General features: G+C 28.9%; 3 protein-coding genes across 3 annotated transcripts in view; 1 reads left to right on the top strand and 2 right to left on the bottom strand.

The window, feature by feature from the left end:
• The window catches only part of LOC106681667 (zinc finger protein 236), a gene marked incomplete in the record, with an annotated part of 38,745 nt that extends 34,188 nt beyond the window's left edge, over nucleotides 1-4,557 (bottom strand). Inside the window, 4 exon segments of the mRNA XM_067048668.1 lie at nucleotides 47-195; nucleotides 1,422-1,534; nucleotides 2,103-2,255; nucleotides 4,400-4,557. Coding sequence (XP_066904769.1) covers nucleotides 47-195; nucleotides 1,422-1,534; nucleotides 2,103-2,220 — 380 coding nt within the window.
• A 4,742-nt stretch (nucleotides 4,558-9,299) lies between these two features.
• ND-B17.2 (NADH dehydrogenase (ubiquinone) B17.2 subunit) lies at nucleotides 9,300-12,839 on the bottom strand. The gene is made up of 4 exons (XM_014422084.3): nucleotides 12,664-12,839; nucleotides 12,429-12,511; nucleotides 11,047-11,162; nucleotides 9,300-9,585 (listed from the first exon to the last, which is right to left on the bottom strand). Exons 1-4 carry the CDS (start codon nucleotides 12,756-12,758, stop codon nucleotides 9,454-9,456), a joined length of 426 nt encoding a protein of 141 aa, XP_014277570.1. The 5' UTR covers nucleotides 12,759-12,839; the 3' UTR covers nucleotides 9,300-9,453.
• Nucleotides 12,840-13,039: 200 nt separating this feature from the next.
• The window catches only part of LOC106681638 (probable RNA-binding protein 19), an 18,460-nt gene continuing 7,504 nt past the window's right edge, over nucleotides 13,040-23,995 (top strand). The window contains exons 1-8 of the mRNA XM_014422070.3: nucleotides 13,040-13,262; nucleotides 15,278-15,482; nucleotides 16,245-16,411; nucleotides 17,856-18,059; nucleotides 18,620-18,890; nucleotides 18,968-19,028; nucleotides 22,396-22,567; nucleotides 22,642-22,774. Coding sequence (XP_014277556.2) covers nucleotides 13,227-13,262; nucleotides 15,278-15,482; nucleotides 16,245-16,411; nucleotides 17,856-18,059; nucleotides 18,620-18,890; nucleotides 18,968-19,028; nucleotides 22,396-22,567; nucleotides 22,642-22,774 — 1,249 coding nt within the window. The 5' untranslated portion in view covers nucleotides 13,040-13,226. The remainder of the gene's footprint in view (nucleotides 13,263-15,277; nucleotides 15,483-16,244; nucleotides 16,412-17,855; nucleotides 18,060-18,619; nucleotides 18,891-18,967; nucleotides 19,029-22,395; nucleotides 22,568-22,641; nucleotides 22,775-23,995) is intronic.

Genomic DNA, 23,995 nt, shown 5'->3' with positions numbered 1-23,995 from the left:
TTTTTTTTTTTTAAATAGTTTATTCTTAAAGAATAATAATGCTTACACAGGAAGAGTAGGATAGTCATTTGGTGTGCTCCAACAATCAGTAATATCATTTTTCAAAAATTCCACTGAGTTTTCATCATCAGTCGTGTATTCTGCTGAATCAGTGAAATTTTCTTCATTTAAAATAATAGGTCTGTTAAGGCGAAGCTGAAAAATACAATATTTATATTGTATAATAAGTAAAAACATTGGATATACTTATATTTATTAAAATCAACAGAAATACTAATTATGAATCAAATATTGATAATGAACAAAAATATTCATAATATACATACACATATATGGTTTTCATATTAGCAAAAAAAAATGTATAGTTTTGTACTAAAACAAAACATACAGTTGATTAGCTTAAATAGTGGCACATCTGACAAAAAAAAGTTTTGATTTTATTTTAAATTTGACCTATTCCAAAGAAATTACCAAAAACTAGAACTACTTTCTTTACAGAGGTCTATCTTCGTAATATCCCAACGCTAGTAGAGTGATCACAAACACCAGACTACGATACAATCTGACAGTGAGAAAATACCTCCTTAGCACATTTATATATCAAATTCTAATAACCAAAAAACCTTCCTACATCATTCATCTCCTTACCCTACGTTTATCCAATCATCTATTAAACATAAGATCACACCCTACCGATCTCTATATCCCTGAAAAATCTTTTGCTGGCTGAACTACCTCATTTTGGAATTTCTTACCTATATCCATCCGTAAAGTTTCCTCCTTAACCTCATTCAAACACCACCTTATATATCCATCTCCTAGACTATCAAACTTCTGTAAACTTGTAGTGTAATTTAATGTAGCCAAACAAAAGCTTCATAATTCTGTTCATAATTGTTATTCTTAGGGGACCAACTGTCCAAGAATAAAGATTGATTTTCATTTTATTTCATCTATGAAATAAATCAAATACAAAATGAAGAAATCTTTTTTTTTTTGGTCAAATATGAAGCAAGATATATTTCTTAAATGAATTTAATAAAATTCTAATTAATTTGTTTTGTTTTTATTTTTGGTTCAAGACTTATATTGTCCTATACAGTCCCAAGGACTGTTATGACAGGAATGTCAGAATTCATTTCTCGGGGTCACCATGAGTAAAATATTGATTCATTTCTCGGGGTCACCACAAGTAAAATATTGACTCACTCAGGTAAGAATCAAACCCACAACTTTCTGAATCAGGTATTCTGAGACCCTCATCCTAACATGCTAAGCCATCATATTTTTTAGTTAGAAAATTGTGATTATTACTAATTAACAGGCCTCAAGTTTACAACATTGAAAATAAGAGTTTTTGTAACTCAAAAGCTTAAAATAAATAAAGAGTTAACTAAATAAAAACAAAATTTTTATCTAACCTGATTATTGTTTATCAAATAACCAATATGTGACGAATTAGCATCTTGAACAATCTGCACGACATTGGGGATAGTCACATATGTCACCCGATTCCCATTATTGGAAATGTATTCTGAAAAAGATAAATAAATAAATTATAATAATGAAACAAAAATAAATCCTTTTTTTTAACAGTAAAGACAAAAAGAATGTTAGGGTTTATAATATTTTATTAATATCTATACACCAAAAGTTACTAGTACTAAAAATCCCCTACTTCAAAATTCGTCAATAACTCATTTATTCAAATTTTTTTTTTGAAGATTGTTGATTAGCCATGTGTAATATATAAAAGGAATATGGTCTAGGTGTGGTAAAAAAAAAAAAAACTCACATAGAAATAAACTACTTTATGTGAGCCAAGTTTCAGCCACGTTGCAGAGCTTCATCAGGGCTTACTGAGTGGAAGTATTATTTTTATGTTTACCATCACTAATTCAGTAAGCCCTGCAATGTGGAGAGAACGCTGGCTCATATTAAATAGTTAATTACTATTTGAGTTTGTTTTTTTTTTCTACTGCACCCAAACCGTCTTCCTCTTAAAAGTTTTTTTTGGATTTGATGATAGAAGAACAGACAAATTAAAGAAAAAATAAGTTTATTAGACCAAAGGCCATAGTTTGAAATATTGAACAAATTACCTGAATTAACAATGGTCCCATCTGGACTATATAAAATTGGTTGAGAATCGGTAATATCAGAAATAAAAGTACTAGAACCATCAATAAGTCCCATTTCTTCTAAGTCAACTGTATCCATGAGGATACAGTATTACATAACCCTGACCTGAAACACTTTAGAAATAAAAAGTATTAAAATTAATACATTTACTAAACATTCACGATTAAGATAGTATAATAATGTAAGACACATGTAATCAAAAAGGGAAACAATTGAGGTTTATACATGAAAACTATAAATAATATTGACATAAGATAAAAAAAGATGCATTTTTTGAAGCAGGGAGGGTTATTTTTTTCTATGATAAAGAAATAATATTCATACATTTAGCTACTTAAATATACTAATACTGTCTTAAATAGTTCTATTAATGTCCAATAGAAATTATTTTTGAGAGGAGAAAAATAGTCAAGGGATCATGCATAATCAAAACATCAATTCATTTGAAAATGTTAATGGGAATAACATAGTTCATTCATCGTACAAGATCAATGTAAAGAAATCTTTATCAAAGAAAATCTACGGTATTTTCATCATAAAATAAAGAAAAATTGCATAGTTAAAATAACAATTATATTTGTTTCCATTAAATAAAATATAATATTTATATGGAAATGAAAACCATTATATAAAAATATTATACAGATAAACTATAGTATATCTATAACACTTCTACTTCAGAACTAATATAAATAGTGGAAGCTTCCCTTATACCTAAGGCTTTCTCAAACATTCTTGTTCATGTATCAAAAATAAATAACAATCAAAATTCATCGATTCGTTTATAGCACAATGGCAGGGATTCAAGTTCAAATATTGATGGCTTACTTCGAAGTGGTGCAATGTACATTTCCATTAACTTTGCGAAAAATGCAATAAAGGTCCTCTCTTTTATGAAAATTAATTGAGAAGTTGTAATTTTCCTAAAAGAGGGAACCTCTTGTATTGTTTGTAAAGTTACTAGAAATGTGCTTACTTTCCTTTTATTATTTCATAAGAAATTAATTTCTATTCATTCAAATGGAATTTACTTAGGTCTATTAAGTTCAAATAAAATAAAAGTTTTAAATCTGTAATTATTTCTATTTCTGAGAAAAATGCAACTAATATTTTTATAAAAAATATTTATAGGTTTTAAATGAAAAATCATTCAGGGCTGACTGAGTATATGAGTCAGACCCTCACTGCTATTTTCTCCTTAACAAGCTGCATGGTATTTATCCTAAAAAAGGATTTGACAATTGCTCTGAACGGTCCCATTGAATGCAATTGACATTAATAAATACTTAAACTTATTACAATAAAATATAAAAGAGAAAAACATCTAGAATTCAGATTGATATTGATAAATAAAGGCATCATGTCTTGTCTGTAAATCATTAATTACTGATGTATCAATTAAAAAAAAATGTTTTTAAAGAAAAGTTATATAGACTAATATGTTAAGCATTAAGTTAATCTGTTAAAAGAAAATATAATAAGATATCTCTTGATATAGATATTAATTCTTTATTAAACAGAATAAAGGAACGATAGAGAACAATATCTACATGATTATAAATTACTAAAAATGAATTCTAAAAGTTTCTCAATTGAGAGGCAGGTGACATCATTCGGAAAAGATGAATAAAAATATCATATTCTTCCATTGAAACAATCTTTATTTAAGAACTGATGACACATGATAAGACAGTTGAAATGCCACAAAGTTTGAATGAACTGTGTTTTTATGAAAGAAAAATAATTCCATTGAACTCTTAAACCTACCTACACTTATTAGACTGAAAATATCAAAATTTCTTATGGTTTTCTACTAACTAATGACTTGAACAAATAGCTCATACATTAAACACTTCAAAGCACTAATACATTCAGAAATAATAAATTAATTTTCGAAAAGAAATATATAAATACATATCAGAGCTGAAAACGTCATGATTAACCATTTATTGAACAAAGAACTCGATTATACATTTGAAATTCAAATAACCTAAACAATCATAAAAAATAAGTTAAAACTGTGTAAGTAAAAACACAAAGTGTAAATCAATAGATCAATGAATATCTTCATTAATATATTAGCTAACAGATTAATAATGAATTAAGAAGAGATTCGTTTGTAAACAGATATAAATTAAAAAATAAATTATTAAAAGAAAATAAATTTGAGAGGTATAATAACTCGTAAGTGACAACTAAGAAAATAAATACTTCGAAAACATAAATTTTCTTAACGAGACAACAAGTAAATACAAACCTTAAGAATACTTTTTTGTGATGGCTTTGCCTCAAACTCATTTTAAATCGTAATTACATCATAAATTCACACAAAATCCAGTGGTTTAAATAACACTGAACTACAGAAACAAGATTGTTGACATATTGCTAGACATATGATTGAACTCAATGAACATCCAAGAACAGGTTTCTTGCTAAGGTACGCATACCTCTTTGTAATACCGGTAAAATTACGTAGTAAAGGCAGTACGAAAACACTAGTAACGAAGATTTTACAACCAGCCAATAAACGATTTAAAAACTTGTTAAATAAATATCTTTTATGAACTAAAAGCAGTTTATAATGGTCTCGAAGAGTTTTATTTTTTAATAGTAGCCATAATAAGTTCGTTCTTTTTCAGTTACAGATATTGTTTTATTTTTTACCGTTAATTGAGTGTTATTTTCTTATTGTAAGAGCTCAATATATTGTATTTCTCATCCCATTACGTTTGATAATAAATATTATAAGCTTAAGATACATGGTACTCATTACATTCAGGCGAAAAATATTTTCAATACTATGTTCAATTTTTCGTATTATAACTAGCTAAAAGATAACAGCCCGATTTTTTTTTTTTTTTTAACATTTCATATCTTGACGGTTGTAGTTGGTTAATGATAACATACCATATATATATCATACGCAAGCATAGCCTGTGTAAGGGCATTTCCAAGATGCACACTGGTATTCTGAGTCAAACAGTCCTTATAACCCTTTGTTGCTAAACGATACTGGTCTGACCCAGATATTTACTGGAATGATTTGTTCACTTTGGTTTCAGACAATCTACTGCTCAGAACGTTCATTTTCGTGTGTGTTTCAATATTTTTCAGTTTTTGTTGCTGTGGGTATCGAAGACTTGATATTCAAAATGCAACTTAATCCTCCTACATGGGATAAGCGGATTAAAGATTATTCAAAGAGGAACATCGTCGATGTCTGTTGGAGAAAGATTTATTTTGTAAAGAAGAAACACGGTTTTCCTATTTCAGCTACTTTATCGATATAACTATATTTAATTTTTTTTTCAAACTAAAGTCTCCTAGAATTAAATTAAATTGCAAGATCGAAAGTATTTACTAACAAAAGTAAAAAGGTTGACATGCATGCCTAGTGCCTAAATAAAAAAAAACCAGTGTAGTCTTGGATGTACCCTAAAGAAGGGTGCTTGCACCTTAGAAACTCTATCCTTCATAGTTTCAATCTCAGTTGCATTCTTCAATGGTGTAAGTATCTATGCCCTGCAGATGGGTTCATTCCCAGTCTTCACCAAAATGTTCTCCTGAAGCTCAGCTGAGCCTTCTTTCCCCAATCTTTACATAATTGTATCTTCTAGAATTATAAGGTCACTAGCAACCCTCCTGATAAACCTGCACCATCTCTTGTGATACAGTCCTATGTAGTCCTTAGTTATCTGCAGTTCAGCTGTAATTTATATTGTCGCCAAACAGCTTTTTTGGTTTGTGGAACGGTTTGGTTTCAGTTCAGGGGAACCTTATGTTGAAATTTCATAAAATTCACAATTTTTTAAAAGTTGTTTCATTTATGTTGTACAGAATTAGATGCTTATGAGCAGTCTAATATTATTTCCTTAACATTTTTGTAATTCATTATTATTTTCCTTGTATGAGCTTAATTTTTAGAAACCTTTAGTCACTTTGAAGATGCTCCTATACACCTAATTTTGGGCCCCAAAGCTTGTACATGAAATTGGACACCTTCTGCACAATAGCTGAGAAGTGTGTTTCAGCTGAAGCTAAAACAACTCTATTTTGCTGGAACTTTCCTACAGTTTTCTTTTTTAATCCATTTAACTTGTTTGATATTTTGATGAGAAAGCATCATTTCATACAATATCAGCAGACTTAGGAATGAAGATGTTAAATACCCATATGTCATTGATATTACAAGGAAACTCTCAAATGTCGGTATTGGAACATGTGTCAGTGAAGATAGAAAAACGAAGGTAGCAGTGAAATCATTTGCAGAAGTTGTTTTTGGTTTCCAATGCAACCAAAGGACTTGTTAGTTTATGAGGAGAATATCAGATCGTTGGAGAAAAGATACAATGCTGGACTGAACTAATTGAAAAAGAGGATGAGGCAAACTTACCATAATTTCATTAACAAAAGGGATGTAACTAGTAAGATATCATAGTGCCAGAGATGTGAGCACCAAAGAGAGAATATGAACTCTCTCTGAGAGACACAGTAACCTGGAATAAGGACTAATCTTGGTGTTACTATCTACAATAATATACAAGTATATACGGTAAGAATAGATATACAGGCAGATGGTGTCCAACTGGTCATAAGGGCACTGCCTACACTTTGCGAGTTGTTATAAGAGTTCAAATGTGAGACAAATAAAAGAGGACTCCAGATCAATGAGAGGAAGATGGAACTCATAACTGAGGCCTAATTCTGTAAATATCAATAGACATAATTTTTCACTTTGCTAGGCCTTCCAATAGATTGGAACATTCATCAATGAGAAAAAAAGTCTTTTCGAAGAAATTTAGGCAAGAATAGCGGTAGGAAGTAGTTGCTACTTTGGAGTTCTCAAGGTATTAAGCTTTAAAGACCTTTCTCGGAGAGCTAAGGTAATCATTATATAAATCAATCACTTACTGCGGCGAGAAAATCCTGAAACAGGGTATAGAGAGGTACCTTTACACCTGGGAACAAAAAGTACTCGGAAAAAATATACAAACCAGTCTGCACTGGAAGAAAGTTGAGATTATTAAAAACGAGCAGTAGTCAGGATATAAAAGGGACAGTTAAAATAGATTGGTTATATGAAGGACTTATTTGCCAAGAAAAATGATGTATAGAAAACTAGGAGGTCCTAGAATGTGATGGTTAGAAAATATTGAAACAGACCTAAGGCAGTCGAGTGAAAAAATGGAGAACCATTGCTACCAATATGTCTGCCTTGCAGACTATCCTCAATGAGTAATAACTAACCTTGAAAAGGAGTAATGCTGATTGCAACTCAATACCACCAAAACTAATGTCTCCTGAAAAGTAGTTAGTTATACTTTCATGTTGGTGTATAGTTGCAAAGCGCTGCACCGAGATATAAAATTATTACAAGAATTTAAACTTATAATACTTTACTGAATCACTTAATTAACACATATTATCGATTATAACTTCTTCAGCATTAGAAGGTGAATCTTCAACCAAAGAGATCTATTTAAACTAAAAGCACCTATAGAGAACTATTCCTAGGCATTTTATCTGGTCAGTTCTTGTACGTCTAATTTCAATTGGACATTGTGAGTTTTTATGAAGAATGTGAAAGTCTCATTTGATGACATCTGCTATTAATTATGCATGGCTGGTACAGCTCTAACAAAAGTCAAATACATTTTAGCAGATGTGGTGTGATGTAATAAAACACAGTTTGAAAAAAGAAAAAGTATAAAAATAATTTGTTTGTATCTTTGTTATACATGGCAGTGTTTGTACTCATAAATTGAGAAGTATGCTCTGTGTTTTAAAAACCCGATTTATAAGGGCAGCATTGCCAAATAAAGAATTTGACATGTCACAATCTCACAAGAGATCATAACACAAAAAAGCCAATCCTTCTCTGCTGGACCCGCCCTGCTAAGACCCCCAGTCCTATATCACTTTTGAAATATTAGCTTAAAACGGGAAGAGGAAACTTTAAGATAGTTAAATCAAGCAATATTTAAAAAGTGCCTGAAATTGAAAAATGGCAAGCAGTAACAACTTCCTTTCTTGTTAGTAGAAGAGCCAGGAAGAAAAAAAATGATGTTATTTCATCCCTATTTTTAATTAAATTAATGAAAATCATGTATAATTACATGTCAAAATTGAACATTATTTAAAATAGAGTAAATTTGCTGAAGTATTAGCCCTAATAGAGCTTATTTATGTTCAGTTTCAGGTTCTCAAGATATAACTTTTTAAAAGCTCATAAAAATGTACTGAAAGATTAGTAGTTAGTGAATTTATTTTGAGAAATCTATATCTTGAGAAACATTTGATGTACTAGTTTATGAATTTTATCTTCATAGGAATAGTAGGTTTCTATTAGAATAACGTATAATGATAGCAATGTTAGGGCTCATATTTTAGCAAATTTATTCTACTTTAATTGATGTTCTCTTAGGTTTTCTAGTGTTGTTGGTAGTTTCCAAGATATAGAATGAAAAATTAATTTTTTTTTTTAATGTTTTGAAACAGCCACCATTTTTTTATTCCCCCAACCTATACTTGGCAGACTCATCAATTTTGACTAGTAATTATACATAATTTTTATTAAAGAAATAAAAAATTGGGGTGAAATAACTGCCTTTTTTTCTCTTCTTGGGTTCTTGTACCATATGGCAATACATTAATTAATCGATAAGTTATTTATTAATAAAATTAAAATAAATTATTAACACCATCTATTTTTCTAAAAAAACAACCACTGCACTAGGAGATTGAAATATACCTGAACCAAATAGGGTATAGTTTATTAGATAGGGATCCAATAGACATAAAGCAGACATATAGATGGATTGCTGTTAACTCTTGCCTTTAATTACTTCACATTAACACAATAAATAGACCTAAATAATGTCATTAATTACTTAAATACAGATGTATTCCTCAAAGGACTAGATAAATGGGCAGTAATATGTGAAAACATTATATAAGTATTTCTGTTTTTGAAAAAATTATATACAGAATTGGCAAGATAGCAACCCTACTTTTTGAAGGGATCTCTTTAACAGGGAAATGACATTATTAGATGGTGCTGGGTATGGAAGATTATTAGGGAAATCAAAATCTTTAATTTCACTCCTTCCATGGTTAACTTGATTAATGACTAAGTTATAATGTTAAAATGCGGCATAGAATTTATAATATTCAACAATTTATTAGCCTAAAAACAATTTATTAAATATTCTAGTAAAGTAAATTATGAAACTAAAGTATATTTTTAGTTTACAATTCATGATAATCAATTATAAGAAAATACTAGGTTTTCCTTCAAGATAAAAAACAGATTTATGTTTTCTTAGGGGGCGACCAAGCTTCTATTTTTGGCCTAGTAGTGGAATATGGTACATATTGCTTAGGAGTTCCTGTCAGGTTTTCTGTGTGTTCAGCCATCCATGGATATTTTGGCCTTGAGGGATCCTGCAAAAACAAAAAAAAAAAAAAATAATTATATGTATTTTATAGATGAATGATGGATTAATATTTATACTATTTATTTACTAAATTACAGGATAGACAATGAGAAATATTTATGAATGACTCTGTTTACTGATTGACAACAAAAAATCTTGAGGGTATATAGGCAGGAAATTTACTTCTTTAGTACAAGATGCAATACAAAATAAATAATTCCTATTCTTAAGAATAAAATTAAAGTCCTTTATAACTAAAACAAGGGATTACTGGTGGTATAAACATTTCCAAGAAAGTTGTGAAGATGACAAGTGCCAAGGATGACTAGCACCACAACCGATAAAACAAGAACAAAGAGAAAGCAATGATTAGGAAACATAATCAGAGGGGGTAGCTAGAAAAAGAGTGTCTGCCTGAAAGCCATAATTTTAGAAATCAGCAAGTGAAGTTTTGGCATTCTGGATAGCAAAAAAAAATACTGTAGTATGTTCATACTTATACTAACTATGTTCTTTAATTTTAACAGCTTAGTGCACCACGAGTATTTTTTTAAACAGGGTCATATGACCAATAAGAAGTATCACTTACCAGTTCAATGCTTTGTATGAAACAATCCAAAAGAATACCACCATATTTGTGACATAATAATTCATGTGTTTTGCACTATTATAATACACCTTCTAGCACTTCATAGCAAATTTTTAAACAAAAAGATAATGTAATGGTGTTCAGGCCTCCATATTTGTAAGAAATAGCCCCATGTGATTCTTTTCTGTTCCCAAAAATTAAGAGAAGCTTATAAGTCCATCGTAAATTAAATAAACTGTTAGTCCAATTATGATGAACTTTTGAGAGACTGCAGGTTGGTACCATATCAATTATATCCATTTTGCTGATTATTTCCGCCTATGCAGGCATACATTTATTTTCCATGCCACACCTATATTTTGAAAATACCTCATTCGATTAGGCCTAAATTTTGTTAATATATAATTGGTTTAGTTTCAATTTCATCAGATTATACAACATACTTATGTGTACTCATTCAATTTTTTAAAGTAGCTAAAATAAGAAATACAGAATTCCTTCCCATCTTTTTTAGCATATCTTAGTTTAGATTTAACAACAAAGAAGTTTGAAATTCTTAAAATTGTTGAGAAAGCCTTAAGTGTTAACAATATTGCTTCCATCAACTTACAGAGCAACTGACTACAAAATTCAAGTTGCATGCTGATGAGATAAGAACAGAAACTATATGCAACTAAATTCTTTTGACAAAGTTCGGTGCTCCTCTTTTTAAACTCGAGACTAAAATACTAAGTTAGTCACTAATTCCTTTCAGACAGATTTTTTTCTATCCTACAGAGCTTAATAATATCTATAATATGACTGATCCTAGTCAGTACACCTTATGGACTGTAGATAAATTATTGTAAATTTTAAACAAGCTAAATGAATTATTCTTACAAGATGAGGAGGTAGATCTGTCTTATAATGAAGCCAACCAAACCATTCAGCAGGTACTTGGCTACCATCATAATCTAAGAAATAGTAGTCTGCATACTCCACCCACCTGTTTCTACCTGAAAATAAATTAATTTAATTCTTCTATTCCTACAGTATTATGAATCAAATTTAGTATTATAATATATTATATTAGTTGATATTTCAAATTTTGATATAAAAATATTATACCAAATTTAATAATCCTTTAACTGGAAGAGTCTTATGGAATTAAAATGGATTTAGTGAATGACACAATTTCTTCCTTATTAAAATACAATATGAATAAACTACTGTATTTTAATAAGGAAGAAATTGTGTCATTCACTAAATCCATTTTATTATACCAAATAAGGCTCATCTTTGGAATTTTTAAAAACCCATAAAGTTTTAGAAATGGAAAGTTTAATCAATGTAAAATAGCTGTTTTAAGATACATAATAAAAAAAACAATAAAATAAGACAAGCCTTATTCTGGCCACATGTTATATTTGAAACCATGAGGGAAAAGCAGATTTCCAAAAAACTCAAATGAGAGAAAAATAAATTCAAACTTTGATAACTATTTAAAAATTCTCTTTTAGTTTTTAAATAAGCGAGTATTAGACAATCATTGTTATATATTTTGAAGTCTTAACTTTTGAGTTTGTTAATTTGTGGAGATCGTATGCTTTCCCCTTATACACACACATAAGGGCATTTTATTCCCCTTTTGGCTACTTTTCAAGTCCATTTTTGACAGGCATAGAATATTTTTTGGTGCGCTTGACCTCATAGGAACGTAGTGTTTACCTTTCTCTATTTTTACTGACCAATAAACCAATTTTCTAAAAAATGTAACATCTCCTGTTTTCGCCAGGTAGATTTAATTTATTTCACAGCTGTTAAACTTCTTCTTTTTCTTTCACCCAAACGCCTTAGAGATTACAAATGTAATCAGATACAACTTTAAACACTGAAGAAAAAGTAAAAATAACAAACTCCAGCTACCATTTATAAATGGAGTTTAAACAACATAAAAAAAGAACTGATGAGGTATTAATAGAGGTAGATGCAAATAACTATAATTGGGTAAGACAATTAATTAAGAGCATAAGTATACAAAACAAACTCCAACAGCAGGAAATAAAAAATTTCTATTTAGGTTTTTAATATTACTGCTTAAATTAACTAGTTGTATAGTTCCGCTTGCTAAAAAGGGATAAACAATATCTCAATTCATCCTTTTGAGTGAAAGAAGGGCCTATACTAAATTGTAGCATTCCGTACAAGTTTTAAAACTCATGCCGCTGGAGTTTGCTTTATGAACAAGTATCTAATTAAATCCAGAATCATCAATGACATACCATAAAAATACATATTGTTTTCATAATATTTGTTGCCAAATTTATCTTCACCAACTAGAGTTCCCAATTTAAGATCATCTTGTCTAAAACAAAATATGAACCATATAAAATATCGAAACAAGTGTTTAAAAATATAAGAATTGAGACTTAAATTTATAAAACTGTATTAATCTAACAACAAAACCTTATCTATATGTATACCAATATGATCTAACTTCAGTTCTCCAAAACATACCTGAACATTTTATAAAGTGAGTTTTTGATTCCACCATTCTGCTTAATAATTTTAAAAGCAGTTTGAAGCTTGTCAATGCCCAAATATTTGGCCATCACTGACAGCTAAAATTCTCACTGATACTAGAAAATAGGTAGATAAAATTTTTTTTACTTCTGATCATGGCTCGTGAGTGATTAGCTCAAAAATAACGAACCATACTTCTTATTTGAAAAGAAAGAAGTACCAAATGCCCTTATTTATTTTAATAGTTTTATTCAACTTTTTATTTATTTAATTAAATATGGTTTACTTGAAAGTTAGAATATAATAAATCAATTTATTTAAATTTTAGTATATTTTTTAAAACTAGAAACGTAAACAAAGTCTCTTTGGGCAACATTGGTTTAGGCAGAAGGTTTCAATTAGGTTAATAGAAACTCACGTGTGTTCTTTATGTCAGTGAATGTCACCTTATAACTGATATATTTGTATCAGTAAATTTTTTTTATTAGCTTTAAGTAGGAAAAAGTTGTGGATAACCTTTAAGAACCATATTATGCTTTTAGAATTTACGGGACATCATGTCAAGAATTATCATAAAGAATTTGCCTACAAATGTGAGTTTTGATTAAATAAATTTGTTGATATACCAATCATAAATATAAATTCATTCTCATGACAAAATATGTTAAAAGCATGTGTCCATATTCTATCATTTATCATGTTTTGAAATAGATATTAGATTCTCATATTTGAAATAGATAGTATATTCTCAATACAATGAGAGCTTTTATGTGTTAGATGTATTATTTTCAAATACTACTTAGATTTTTAATAGAAGTTAACATTTACTTTTCTTTAGTATGGAGGGAAATTTTGTTTGTCCTAATTTATTTCATATTGCTCTGCAATTTTCTTCTGGCAAATGGCTTAGTCAGGAATTAACAGTCACTCCAGTAATGCCAGAAACATTTACTCTACTATGCAGCTCCTGAATCCATCTTCTTTTTGTGTCCCCAATTATTTTTTCCATTGAGAAAAAACTCATTTGTTTTTGGCTTATTATCAATTTTTTCTAGCATTTCTATATGAGAGGCTAGAAATTATCTGTACGGTTAAAATAAGTGTGCTTTTAACATGTTATCTCTTGTATTGAAGAAATTATTATGACCTTATAGTGGGAGTAGTGGCGATTCCTGGGTAGTGGCTATGGGGATTCACATAAAAAAAATTATGATGGTGAAAGATGAACACTTCTTTTAATCTTAATAGTCATCCAATCACAAAAATACAATAAATACCTGTCACAAGAATATAAGAGAGATACATTCAGTTTTCTTAATTTTACTTCTCCCGTTAAGTTATTGTAAAGCATACAATTCCCAAACTACTAGAAGCCGTTAATCTTGTTTAATGTAGTGGATCAATTTGAATGAAATTAAATTTTTTTCCTTGTCTGAATTATGAAAGATAGATCTTTATTTAAAAAATTCAATAGAAATAAATTGATCTGTTGGGAGGTTATTAATCCTGATTTAAATTTAACAATTACAAACAGTTAATTAAAGAAAAAAGCGCATAACATTTACCAATATATTAATTGTTTTGATACATTAAATAAGAATTCTTAATGTCTTTTTTAAAATCAGGGAATTTAAACATACATTACATAAAAAAAAAAAATATTAATAAACCCATCTATTAAAGGTATAAAATTGTATTTTACTGTATAATTAACTCATAAATGCTACAGTAATTCACAGAACATAATTCAACATAGTTGTAGTAGTGTGCTACTGGGCCTTAAATTGATAGAGCTATTCTTATATCCTAGAGGAAAATCTGAGCATAGTATAAGCGTGGCTCAAAAGAAGTTGATAAGAAATTGCTCCCTCTTCAGCTTTTTACACAAATTAGGAGTAACATTGCAATAGCAGCGGGCTGTTGCATATGGTAGAATGAAGATGATTTGTTTCTGTTGATTTACTTGATCTCAAATAAATATTTTCTATTTTTTATTTTTAGTTTAACATCCTTGCGTTCTCTAACTTATGGCTTATCTTGCAAGTTACCGACTTATGCTATCCTGAGTGGGAAGGCCAAGAGCTGTTTTATTAGTCCTTCACAAAATAAAAATCAATCCGCCTAGACTGTATTCGAACAGGCAGCAGGCACGAGAATGCTAAGTTTTTGTTCATCTACAATGGACTTTATTTCTTTTTACTTTTATGAAGTAATTGTATTTTTCTTGTATAAAGCTAGAAGGTTTATGTGCTCATATGCACATGTGGAATAATGCCACTGTTCGGGAGGTATTAGTATGCATACATCCCAGGGAATAATTATTTTAAGCATAATATACTTATATTATAGATCTAATTCATATTATTATTATAGATCTAATTCATATATTTCTTTATCTTTTTTTTTGTATTAATACTCTGATTATTTTTAATATGGAAATGTTTAGGAATACAGAAAACATTTTAACATTTATTTTACAGTTATGTTTTTAACAATACAATATAAATATGACCTTTTATTTATGTTGGATGTTTTTAATATTTAATATTCTTATTCGATGTATTATAGTTTTGTATGTACTCATGAAATTTCCAAAATTAATTTTCAGGTATCCGCAGATAAATTAAAAGAAAAATTCAGTGAATTTGGAAGAATTACAGATGTTCAGCTAAAATATACCCCTAATGGAAAATTTAGGAACTTTGCATTTATTGGCTATGAAACCGGAGATGAAGCTGACAATGCTATCAAAGCATTAGATAAAAGTTTTATTGGAACTAACAGAATTCAGGTTGAGACATGTGCTGGATTAGGTCTGTATCTGTATTGGTTAAATGAATAATGATTTTTTTTACTTTATTGGCGTTGAGTTTCATTTATAAGGTAACAATATGAGACTGTATCATGAGATTCTAATAATCATAAAAAGAGCTGGATTTTTGTGCAGTAAAAAACCCAAAATATGCAAGATTGTGCAGTAAAAACTCAAATTATGTATAAAACACCCAAATCTTGCAATTATCAACAACTTTATTGTTTTATTTATAATATTATTGCATGGAAAGCTTACTTAACCTTGTTTGAATCAAATTAATCTCACCAAATTTTCTCTACATTTATGCCAACATACATAAGAAATTAAACTACTCCAATTAAAAACCTAAAATTTTGTCCATAATTGAAGAGCTATGAGAAATCTAATTGTATTAAATGATTTTATATTTTTGTAAAAATCCCAAAGCGTGCAACTTTTGCAAAATAAAATTATTGTTATTTGAATGTTTTCCATGAATCAAGTTCCTATCGAAGTTTAATGAAATTTGAAGCTAGGGAACAAAAGATGCAGTCGCTAAAACCCGGTCTCTAATCATAAGGATAAGCTTTGATGTGAGGTGAAGAAGGATGTCTATCTTATCCTCTCTTTAGTGACTGTAATGATAACAAAACAATGATTGGTTGAGTAATTTATTAATGATTGATGATTGAATAAAGATTGATAAGCAATAAAGTAGGTAGCGTTTTATCTATATTGAATTTATATCCAACAAAATAATTTTTTTTTTTTTAATTTTTAGGTGACAGTAATAAACCTAAAGCTTGGAGTAAATATGCACCTGATAGCACTGCATATAAAAAAATTCATGGGAAACAGTTGGATAGTATTAACAATATTTTAAATGAAATTTCAACCAAGAAAAAGAAAAAGAATATCAAACCAGAAATTATTGAATCTTTAAAAAAGGTATTTTAGTGGTTAATTAACATAACTTAAATGAGTGATCTTTATGTTGAATCTGTGTTGTTAATAAAAAGTTCATTCTATGCTTTGAAGGTGATTATTGTTTTCTTTTAAAAATATGGTCTAAAAATCTGTTTATTAATTTAGAATTTAATTATCATTAACAGACTTCATTACCAATTATATTAGTTGAGGTGCAAAATTGAAAAAAAAAAAAATGAGATTTAATATAATTTTCTTTGTTAATAGATATGCTGCTAAAATAGAGGAAAATTGATTTAATAAAATAATTAGATTTGCTGTTAGATTTGTTGTTTGGTCATAATTGTCCATGTTCACCCATTCCCCAAGTGATTTCTTGAGTGTTAAAAAAAATTTCAAATATTGGTATTTTGTATTATTAACACCCTTTGAACATAATATATATTTATTTTTAACTTAAATCATTAAAAAAATGGTTTATATTATAGAATTATTAAAATCAAAATAATTACAAAATTCAATTATTTTCTATGAAACTCTGCAAAACAAAGCTTGCACAAACCTAAATCATCCTTTTTGCAGGATTCCATTGCACACTGCTGACAATTTCCTTCAGTTATGAACTGATTGATCCTATCATACCTTATGTCTGCAAGTACTTATTGATTGGACGAATATGATGCAGATTCTCATACTATTTACAACCTAATCCATTTTATTCCACCTGTTAACTTGTTATATTTTTCTATTACCATTTATTTTTAGATCTTATAATAATAAATTAATATGCTGAGAGAATTAACTTTATTGAGTCACCTGAAAAAACAACAGTTGAAAAATGAATAATTATTTATTTTTAATAAAAAGTAAAATTTCGGTTTCATTAACAATTAGAAAGGAAGGACATGATCATATATGATAGGGCTCATACTGACAGTCCAGTAAAAATTGTTCCTAATGGATTTTCTACCAGAGCCAGAAAGTGCTTTATTGAGTTTAAGCTTAGAATCTTATAATGTAAGAAATATTACTACCAAAGTGAGAATCCTTTTTCGAAATTGGGCCAGTTGAAAAATTTTCTTCTGATGCAACAGGTGCTTTTATGGTCAAGGTTTCAATTACAAATAAACTCTTACATCCCTTTAATAAGGGCTCAAGAGGTTTAAGTGAATTCAATAAAGAGTGTGGGTTAGGGTATACTTTTATGTTTGTTGTGATCTTAGCCTTTCATTGGAGGACTACTCTGAATTATTCATTAATTACTATTATTTGAAATGTGTTTTGTTTATCTTATTGTTAGTATCCTATTTGATTCTTATCATCTTTTTTCATAATTTCCCTTCACTGTGTAAAATATTATAATTCTCTAGAAACGTATTTATCAATTACATTGATTCATGTGATTTAATGAACTAATTGAATTCTTTTATGAACCTACTTATGGCATATTTTGCTATTTTTTTAGCATTTAGAAGATCCAAATTTTTTGGAATATCTTGAAGTTTGTGGGAAGAAAAATTTAATTACTAGAATCATTAAAGAGCATGTCGAACCAGAAGCTGAAGAAGAAAATACTGAACAGAATGAGGATTTAGAAATAAAGAAAGAAGATGAAAAGGAAGAAGATAAAACTACATCAGCTGCTTTTTCTTCTATATCTGATTTAGAGGTAAGTTATCAACTATTATTTTATTTTAGTGGCTTGCGTCTTTATGTCTTTGCATGTACCTATGCATGTCTGCTACACATTTAGATTTATGCTTCAATAAATGAGTTGACTTTTAAATTACTAAATTTTTAACTAATTTAACATAAATATAAACACTCATTTAATCTGATCCTGTAATCAGTAGTTACTTTATCTTTAGATTCAATAAAATTAGCTTTGAAGATATGGTGGTTGCTTTACTTATCTTTTTCTAGTTGGTTTTCAGATTTTTACTTTTACAATTAATGTAACACACTCAAATAAAGATATTATTAATTATGCTAACAGAAATTTTTTTCTGATAAAAAAGGTATTAGATTACCCCGTAATTGTTCTGATAAAGTACCCATGCCAGGTCTTCTATATCAGTGTAAGTTATTGACCTGAAATTATAACATTCGCAAGTTTCAGAAAATAAGTTACTTATATATTATTATTTAATATAATCATTTTAAAAATACTGGAAATTTTCAATTTATTTCTATCTTATTTTCGCTAATAGTTTTATTTTCTTATTACAGTATTTAAAACTTAAAACCAAAGGAATCTCTTATGTAAATGAAGTTCCCTTCAGTAAAACTGAAGATAAAACTGAACCAAAAATTAAATTATTCAATATCAAAATTAGTAATTTACCATTCAAAACAAAGAAGAAAGACATAAAAGAACTTCTAAAACCATTGGTACCAGCCTCTATTAGGTTCATAGGAAATGTCAAAGGAGTTGCATATGTTGGATTTAAAACTGAAAAAGAATTGAGGCAAGCCATGGTTAAAAACAAAACCTTCTTGAGTAAGTATTTGCTCCCCATCATTAGTAGATATTTTTAAAAATTGTGTATCTATTATGATGAAAGCTTTCTTTCTTAGGTGGGAAACAGTTACTGTTTAGCGAAGTGGAAGAAAAAGTCAAGGCTACAAAACCAGATAAGTAAGTAAAATATTATTACTTAGTAAGTAAAAGTTCGGAAGCGCGGTAGCCATGGGGTAAAGCACATGGCTACTAACTCTAAGAATCCTCGTTCGAATCTAGCTGGGTAGAAATTGTTATGTTACACTGTAGCCGTGACTCAACTCCTATGGGTTTTGGAGCTCTCCCAGGGTCCACCTAGCCTCTTAAATTTGGTACCCTTAATAGGGTTAAAATCAAGTGTTTGAGCATGATTCTTACCAAATCACCTCCTTGCACAACCGTTGGACTAGTAACGTTACTTCTTTACAGAGTACTGAACCCCTGACCCTTTATGGCTTGTAACGGTACAGATTTAAATTTAAATTTTAAGTAAAAGTTAAATTAAACTATCGAATTACAACAGTCACAAAATGATAATATGAAGATATTAAGTAAATTATGTTAGTATGCTATAAATTATATTGTAATTTATAGACGTAGGTGTTGAGTTATTTCAGTATACAGAAAGAATCAAATACAATGACATATAGTGTAATAGTGATCCATTGAATTGATTTTTTTTTTTGTTACTTCTTCATTTAATTAATTACAATTTTTTATTCACTGTTTTTTAAATATGCACATTTTTCAACTCTCTTAGGGCAGATAGTTTAGTGGACAGGACAATGGGCTCCTAATGCCCAGATTTAATTGAGACTTCAGCAGATAATTTATTAATTTCATTAAATCAGCCATGGGTTGATTCTGGTGTTAGAAGACTCTCCTGAGGCCCATCCATCATTTAAAATATGGATACTTGACCCTTCATTGGATTTTAAGTCTGGTGGTTAAGCACTTTGTATTAGGTTTGGTGCATATGAAATGTCGGATTTTTAAGTGAATATATAAAACTGCATATCTTTTTTCACAAGCTGTTAATTTAATAAAAATATGTTATATTCGCTTCAATAGGCTTTTCCCAGTAGGGCTTTAAAGCATAAATGCCTGTCTTATAAAAATTCTGATCTTAGGAATCAATAAATTCAGATATAGAATTTTTTAGGCTATCTTCATTTTTACACTGTTTAAGCCTGATCTCTCATGATCACATAAAAACTGATCTAAATGTTTTAAAAAAATGAAAGTCGGTTGGTGAGAGATTGGTTAATAGGCTGGGTGCTGAAAAATTTCATATTTCAATTCATTTAATTTCACAATTGTTCTGTGTGATGTATGTGGCTGTCACCGTCATTTTGGATCTTCCTCACAGTTTGTTTTGTAGTGAAAAATCATCAGACCTAAATTTTTCAAACCAACACTACAATTATATTGATAGTTAGAGATTGCTCTAACAGTATTCTCTCCAAACACCTGATTTATATTGCGTGCAGCGTTTGCAGTTTTATTACCAAGTTTTTACTCATACAAAAAAATTACACGAATATCAGTGGATTTTATATCGGTACAAAATTCAAAACAAATAACAAAAAGGAACACTTATTTGAAAATCATATTAGCTTAAATGTGACTATGACGACAGTCATTAGGACTATAAACAAGGTTGTGCCAAAAACAAAAGCATTATAAAAATAGGAAGAGAAATATTTGCATGTTAAAAAAATCCAACATTTCATATCCACCAACCTTATTTAATCATTGGATCAAGAAAGAATTCATTATCTAGTATTGAATTCAAAATTCTATATCAGTTTTAATGATACAATTTTCTTTTTCTTCACTTTAAATAAGGCTAAAACATACATATTCTTGTTTCTAATAATCATTACTGTACTATATTATGGAGAGTATATTCATATGAATATTTTTCAGTTTGTAATTAGGGCACTTCATTTATGATTATGCTTCTCATCCAAATTTAATTATTTCTTTTACAACAATTTATTATATATTGTAAACCGTTAGTTTTTTTACGATAGTTGTTTGCCATTAAGGATTCTTTTATTTTTTTGATTAACTGGAAGGAAGATAAAATTGATTAACTGATAAAGAGACCCAAAATTATCACCTCCCCACTATTGTTAACTTCTATAGGTATAGCTTCTAATCTTACAGAAAAAGTGGAGCCAAAAAGGCAGTTCTTACTTACGTACCTTTCAGGAGCGTGGCAAAGAAATAGGAGAAGAGTACGAGCCCATTACTGGCTGCATTCTATTTGAGTTTAGATTACTATGGTGGACATTCATATTAATGTCAATGTAAACCTTCCTTCCGCGGGCTTGGCTTTTTTGGCTTCACTTTTGGTTTGAAGGGGCCATCCCCCTGATTAGGATAAAAGAATTGAGTTTTCATTCCGTGGGACCACAATGTACAAACCAACCCGGACCAAAATCAAAATAAGTGCCACAGCAGACTTAAGGTATTAAGGTGACGTCTTAACACACTATGGCCTCAGAAAAAAGCAAGAACTGTAGGTAATCACTGAAAGCAATATAACATATTTTTGAAGGTATAGTATGCAGATACCCTCAATTTACCTTATTGATTCTATTTACAAATGAATGCACCTCAATCCCCACTCATTTATTTATTTTTTCAAATAAGATTGAATTAAAATTTGCTATCTTTTATACTTTCCTATTAATTAATATTTTTTTCCATACGACGGTCACTAGGACTATAAACAAGGTTGTGCCAAAAATAAAAGCATTATAAAAACAGGAAGAGAAATATTTGCATGTTAAAAAAATTCAACATTTCATATCCACCAACCTTATTTAATCATTGGATCAAGAAAGAATTCATTATCTAGTATTGATTGTCTTAACACACTATGGCCTCAGAAAAAAGCAAGAAGAACTGTAGGTAATCACTGAAAGCAATATAACATATTTTTGAAGGTATAGTATGCAGATACCCTCAATTTACCTTATTGATTCTATTTACAAATGAATGCACCTCAATCCCCACTCATTTATTTATTTTTTCAAATAAGATTGAATTAAAATTTGCTATCTTTTATACTTTCCTATTAATTAATATTTTTTTCCATACGACGGTCACTAGGACTATAAACAAGGTTGTGCCAAAAATAAAAGCATTATAAAAACAGGAAGAGAAATATTTGCATGTTAAAAAAATTCAACATTTCATATCCACCAACCTTATTTAATCATTGGATCAAGAAAGAATTCATTATCTAGTATTGATTGTCTTAACACACTATGGCCTCAGAAAAAAGCAAGAAGAACTGTAGGTAATCACTGAAAGCAATATAACATATTTTTGAAGGTATAGTATGCAGATACCCTCAATTTACCTTATTGATTCTATTTACAAATGAATGCACCTTAATCCCCTCTCATTTATTTATTTTTTCAAATAAGATTGAATTAAAATTTGCTATCTTTTATACTTTCCTATTAATTAATATTTTTTTCCATACTAGATGGAAACAACAAGAAGAATCTCTAAAAAATGAGGAGTCTATTGCTGAATCAGGAAGAATTTTTATTAGAAATTTGCCTTACTCAGTTAATGAAGAAGAGTTACAATCCTTGTTTTCAAGTTTTGGACCTGTTACAGAAGTAATTATTCCAGTTGACAAATTTTCCCGGCAAGTAAGTTAGTTTGGTCATCAGGTTTTACATTATTTATGTTTATTTTCTTTAATTACATTGATTAAAATTTTTAGGTTAGAGGTTATGGCATTGTAACATTTCTGATGCCTGAACATGCTGTAGCAGCTTATTGTAAATTAGATGGAACTGTTTTTCACGGTAGAATGTTGCATTTGCTTCCTGGAAAGGCAAAAGAAGAAGAGAAAGGTATTTTCAATTTTTTAAAACTTGCCATTATTAAATCAATTAGTCAGGAAGAATTTTCATTAGAAATTTGTCATACTCAGTTAAGAAAGAAGAATTATAAATAGTTAATTGAATTTATTAAATATCGGGCAAACGTTTTTGTAATATTAATTAATTATATACTTTTATATAATTTAAATCCTTGTTTGAGACTGGTTTGTTCATCAATTGTAATAAAAATATCCATTTAGCCTCAACATGTTTATTTCTTATTACTCCATTCCTACGTTTCGGCCATTCCGGTCATCCTTTAGGATAACTATTGATAAGCAATATCAATTACACTCTTATCATTAAAAATTACTTCCGAAAACATTCTGTATTATAAATTACCCTACCTTATTTTAAATTTCGTAGCTGCTGTGCTATCAAATAGCTGCAAGCTATTCTACCTTTATCAAAATATATTTTAGTCTATCAACCTTTAAAACATAATCAAATTAGAGAAAACACTGTGTACAATCAATTTCTTTCATCATATTGTGTTAAATTACCCATTTATTATCCACTAATTTACTTTTTCTAATATTATTCAATCTATACTTTCTATATATATAATATCTTATAATAATCTTTATCACTTTCTTTATCAACAATACATTGTTTAACCAATCTCACATTTGAGGTTTGGCTTATCCTCATATTATATTTCCAATTTTATTTTAGTTTACTTATTTATTCGTTTTACTATTTTAAAAAACCACCAAATTTAACTGTATCTAATCGTAGGAGTGGATTAATAAGAATATAAACATGTTGAGGTTAATTGGATATTTTTATTGTAATTGATAATTTTATACTTTCATTTTTAATAAATTGATATAATTTGAGGTTTACTAACAAACTCCAGAAGAAGTTTTTGCTGTTTAATTGTTCTACAAATTTTTTTCTAGTGTTAATATTACATTTTATTTTAAAAAACTGGGAAATGAGAAGTAAAGGTGTGTATAATACAAAACCTTACTGGTCTTGAACTGAGTGTTACGCCAACATTTGGTAATGCCCACTTGATCTAGTCTTAAGAATTAGCGAGAGTGACAATATCTATAATAGTCATTAAAAAAATTTAAGTTCAGAATCTAATTCAGATTACAACTTTGAATGTAGTGCTATACTAGTTAGTGAAACGAAAAAGCTGTTGTCAGTTTATTTGAAAGAATTAATTTCATTAATTTATAATAA

This window comes from Halyomorpha halys, unplaced genomic scaffold, assembly GCF_000696795.3.
Source record: "Halyomorpha halys isolate HHAL.00 unplaced genomic scaffold, Hhal_1.1 Scaffold20.1, whole genome shotgun sequence".
NCBI lineage: Eukaryota > Metazoa > Arthropoda > Insecta > Hemiptera > Pentatomidae > Halyomorpha > Halyomorpha halys.
Note: the sequence above shows the minus strand (reverse complement) of the source record. Positions and strands in the feature narration are given on the sequence as shown.

What these genes read in the sequence shown, in the direction of transcription:
- ND-B17.2 (XM_014422084.3), bottom strand. Translation starts at nt 12,758, where the DNA reads ATGGCCAAATATTTGGGCATTGACAAGCTTCAAACTGCTTTTAAAATT. An exon ending in TCACTTTATAAAATGTTCAG is followed by an intron (nt 12,512 to 12,663) that starts GTATGTTTTGGA and finishes ATTTTGTTTTAG; the next exon opens with ACAAGATGATCTTAAATTGG. An exon ending in AAACAATATGTATTTTTATG is followed by an intron (nt 11,163 to 12,428) that starts GTATGTCATTGA and finishes ATTTATTTTCAG; the next exon opens with GTAGAAACAGGTGGGTGGAG.